Genomic DNA, 4,866 nt, shown 5'->3' on the forward strand with positions numbered 1-4,866 from the left:
TATATTATAATATACACACACACACCACACAGAGAACACACACACACAGAACATACTGCCGCTCTGTGCCACCAGGCCAGCTGCCACCCAGCAAACAGCTCCAGCAGAGCCAAAATTGCGCCTGAGCCTTTCTTCTGTCCCTGCGCGCACACCCACACACACACACACACACACTCTCGCCGCAGAAAAGTACGGCTTGATGGTCACTGGACAGCCTGGCCTCAAGTGCCACCTGGCCAGTGCCCCTGCACCCGTTGTCACGACGGGCGCTACCGGCTCCCCCCTCTTACCTCCATCCTTTATCTTCTCTTTTCTATCTATTTTTGCCTGTTTTTTTTCCCCTGGTCCCTGTATCACTTCCTCCTCTTAATTCTTTTATCATCTATCACACCCATGCCTACCATTATCTTTTCTTCCTGCAGCTCTGAGCTCTAGGCTGTACATTCTCTATACTTTAAACAATTCCTTTCTTTTACATCTGTCATCTTCTCTTCACCACCCTCTTTCCATTATTATTTTTCTCTCCTGCCCTTCTGCATTCCTCCCTCTCCTTTTCTTCCCTCTTCCCCTCCTGTTTCATTCCTCTGGCTGCAGTTCCTGTCCACAACCAGCCACTGCCAGGGCCTTCCACCCATGCAGCCGCCCAGGGGCAACTCTCTCACCCCCGGCTGCCCACAGCCGAGGGTGTCTGGATTTGGGCACAGATGTGGCGGTGGGTGCCTGTGGTGCTGGAGCTGCGGGATGGAAGTTTGGTGTATCTATGTTGTGGTGTAGCTGTAGCGTGTGTATTTGTGTTTAATGTGTCTGTCAGGGGTGTGTGTGTGTCGTGTGTGTGTCCTGCTCCACTGCACCTCCTGGCTTGATCTGTGTTTAAGTGTGTTTGTTCTGTCAGCTGGCAGCGCTAACACACTTGGCCGCATGTGGGTCTGTCGTGTGTTTTCAAGCGGATGAGCGCAAGGAGGTGTGTGTGTGTGTGTGTGGTGTGTGTGTATTTTGCAGCCAGCTGCTGGAGAAATGACACTGCCATATTATAATTGAGACAAACATGATGACTTTGACCTGTACTAGAGGAGCCACTGGGACTAAACCATTTTACTGCCATGTGTGGTGGGTGGTATGTGCATGCAGGAGTTTATTAGTTTATCTATCCGCAGATGCATACTAGATAGTTTGACAGCTGTTGACTTGGGCTGAGCATGTAGCATTCACAATTCAATTTCTAGTCATTAGCAGTGAAAGCCACTTCTGATACTATTTAATATGGATATTTCTTTGCCCTTCAGTAGGCTATGAAAGGGTTCACAGTCAGATCACAAAATTACATCTAAGGCTCCACGTTTGGCAGAGAGGAGCTTTTATAAAGCGGTGTCATCTAGTTATATACAGAAAATGGAGGAGGACATATTCATAATAACTATAAATGAATATAATTAAATAGCATGTACAGGAACAGCTTATAAAGACCTTCAGTGTAATATAACATATAAAATGATGGTTGTGGTTTAGTAAAGTCAAACCCATGATACAAATGTTTTTAATATTGTGAATAGTATTAACATCAGTTGCTGGTCAACCAAAATGTTATTTTTATCATACTCTGTTATGACAACAAAACAACACAAATTAAATTTACACTTGCTGGACCACAACCCAGTTTTAATACATTTATTTTTTTATTTGAAGCGGCCTCTCTGGGGCATGTGTGTGTGTGTGTTGCATTATGTTGTGGCATGCTTAACAGGATTAGAGGTGACCTGGTGAGGTCCAGTTGGTACCAGGACCATGGCACAGCAGCACGCATGTGTGTTTATGTGTGTGTGGTTTGTATAATAGGATTAGCTGTTACCTGGTGCGGTACAGTTGGTGTGCTGGTCTGAACTGGACTGGACTGGGCTGAGCTGGGCAGGAGCTGGGCAGAGGGGAGTGCTGTGTCTATGTGTGTGTGTGTGTGTGTGAGTGTGGTGGCATGTATAATAGGATTAGGTACTACCTGGTGAGGTGCAGTTGGCGCTGGGCATTTGCCAGCTGTTCTGCTAGGCTCAGGGCTTCGGCCTGCCATTGGCTCCCGTCCTTTTGGACCGCCTCCAGACGCTGCCGACAGCCAACCAGCTCTGAGCTCAGCCTTTCCACTTCCTGTCCCGCAGAGATGGAAAGAGAGAGGGAAGAGGAGGTGAGGAAATCTTTCACAACAACCAACCTTATGCCCTCAGACCGACAAAATGTTAAAGGATGATTACAACCTCATGTAAACGTTGAGGGGGAGAAGGAAATCATTTGATCATCTAAAATTTAAAATAGCTTGATTCCAAATGGTAAAATTGTATTTTGGACAATTCACATTTTCTATGAGGAATTCTATTGCTCTTCTATAACAGGTCCTACGACATTTAAGTGCAACTAGGACTTCTCTCTCTATTGCACTGCATATTTACTCTTTATTTCCATCTCAACAGTCTGGATAACTGGTTGGGTTAAATTTGGAAGTTTGGAAATAAATAGTTGAGGGGCATTTTGTTTCTCACCTCAGTACAGTTTCCATAAAAAAACACAACTGACTGCTTAATAAATTATCAAGTAAACTAACTGATTGGCTGACATAAAAGCTACTTAACTAATCTAATTAATTAATCTAATAAATCAATGGGTTGAATGCATACGTACCTGCGCAGCCTTTTCCATCTGTCTGCTTGTCTTGTTGCTGAGCTCTCGGAGTTCTCTCTCTGCCTCCTCTCTCTTCAGTTGGGCCTGGCTGAGCTGATATCTCAGATCCACACACACCTAGAGATGACAAGGACAAATTAAAAACAGGCAGTCTTTTGATTAACAAATACTGCTTCCTGTCCATTTTTTCAGCGGTGGGCAATTCTGATTTTATTTTTATCATCTTACCCTATCCTTATCTCCGAAGGTGCTTTGAATCATCAGACCCTGCCAGTCTTTTTTTAGGCTAAAGCTCAATGATCAATCAATACAGTTATAAGACTGATGTGAGTTTCCTCCTGAAACCACCCATATAAATGAATAAAATCACATTCAACTATCTACATGTTAATGGCTTTTTTTGTCTTTACTATGTTTATATATTATACTATATTCTTAAAAATACTAGCCCATGAGCTACTATCATTTTTATTATGCTCTACTACTAATAAAATATATTAATATTAGCAATCAAAAACACTTTTTTTTCTGATACCATCACCCATCACAGTCAGAGCTCAGGGTCAACTACTGAAGCGAAATTAGTGTTGGTATGGATTTGGTGTCTTCCAGACACTTCAGCAGGGTTGAATGACATGAAGCACTTGAAGCCGAGTCTTCCAGTTTTAGTAAAACCCTGCAGAGCTCACTTCTGTCACTGCTCTGTAATTATTTTCTTTCAAATATACCTATAATTTTACAATACAAAGTAGTTAAAACCTGAACTAAGTATCTTCACATAAAGCTTGGTTATTTACCGTGCCTTAAACTTTATTTATATATTCATGTTAAATTTACCTTTCCAACAACGGAAAATAAATACTGAAATAGACAAACCTTTGCTGCCATCCAGTGGATTTACAAAAGCATTACAAGTAAACAGTACAGTACTGCGTCTGAGCATCAGGAGAGTTCTGTATCTCTGTTCCTTCAAAGCTAGAGCGATCGTTTTTTTAGGGGGTGGTCCAGGAGCAAAAGTGCTCTTTAATCTTTCATTGAAATACAGTAGGCCTACTCTCCTTACCAGTTGTCCTGAATCATGTTGATTCAAACTGCTCAGCTCTGATCAACATAAGCACCAATGATAAAAATAATACATACATAAACATAACATAAATGCTGACTTTAGGTTTTCTTGCACAGCTCACACAGTGTACCTTGGTATTGTCTTGTTCCTGACTGGTAAGTTTGCAAAGAGTATCTTCAAGCTGACTGGTCAGTGAGCTCTTGTCTCTGTGAGCTCGGTCTAGCTGCCCTTCAAGCTCAGCAACACGCTGGGAGAGGCTGGACACCTGATACACAAGAAGAGAATTTCCAATGGGCCAATGAAAAATAAGAATGTCAGTGTTCACTGTTTACAGCACATTCAAGAGCTTGAATTATAACTGCTACTATACATGGATCCCATACAGTGAAGTGCAACAAATATATTAAGTATTTGTACTAGAAAAAAATCATACGTTTGCCAAATAATTAAGTAATAATTCAAGTGTTTGCCTCAAGTGGTTGGAAAACATCACATACATCAAGTATGAGTGGAGAGTTTTAGTTTGTGCTTTAATATTCAAGTATAGTTTACATCCAGAAAGTGAATACATAAGATTTACTGTATGTGCCAGCTCCTCTTTCTGTTTGCGGGCCTCAGCACGGCCCTCCTCTCTGGCCTCAGCCAGTCTCTCCTGCAGGGCCTGTGCCTCTCGTTCTAACTGTTCCCTGTGTCGAGCCAGCTCCCTGGACAACTGCTCGCACTGAACCTCCACCTGCATGCATACAAACAGATACAGAAGGTTTGCCAGAGGTAACCAGCCACAGTAAGAAGAGGAAACACAATTTTAAAGGAGAACTTAGGACGAATCTTTTTGCTGGTGTGTATATGTTTCTCTGACCCTAGCTTTGTACAGATTTGCTTCTTCTGCCATCTCCACAGCCTGTTTGACCTGGAGACAGGCAGACCACTCCCTCTGTTGAGCCTCCTGCTGACTAACCCGCACGGCACGCAGAGCCACCACTAACTCATCACGCTCCCTGAAAGATAGACAAGAAAATGCAAACACACAATTTTTTTCTTCATTGCTTGGTCTTTGTATAGATCAGATACACTGTGCCTAACTTGTGGCTGATTGATAAAATGTATTTGTATGTATTTTTGTGTGTGTATGTGTGTGT

General features: G+C 42.6%; 1 protein-coding gene across 1 annotated transcript in view; it reads right to left on the reverse strand.

Annotated features, from left to right (window-relative positions):
- Positions 1 to 4,866, reverse strand: part of sdccag8 (SHH signaling and ciliogenesis regulator sdccag8) — a gene marked incomplete at its 3' end in the record, with an annotated part of 50,427 nt that overhangs the window by 42,025 nt on the left and 3,536 nt on the right. The window contains 5 exon segments of the mRNA XM_035663486.1: positions 1,991 to 2,133; positions 2,662 to 2,778; positions 3,858 to 3,992; positions 4,308 to 4,460; positions 4,587 to 4,725. Of these exon segments, the coding sequence (XP_035519379.1) occupies positions 1,991 to 2,133; positions 2,662 to 2,778; positions 3,858 to 3,992; positions 4,308 to 4,460; positions 4,587 to 4,725 (687 nt within the window).

The sequence above is a fragment of the Morone saxatilis genome, unplaced genomic scaffold (genome assembly GCF_004916995.1).
Source record: "Morone saxatilis isolate NCDOM2014 unplaced genomic scaffold, NCSU_SB_2.0 Contig19, whole genome shotgun sequence".
Classification (NCBI taxonomy): domain Eukaryota; kingdom Metazoa; phylum Chordata; class Actinopteri; family Moronidae; genus Morone; species Morone saxatilis.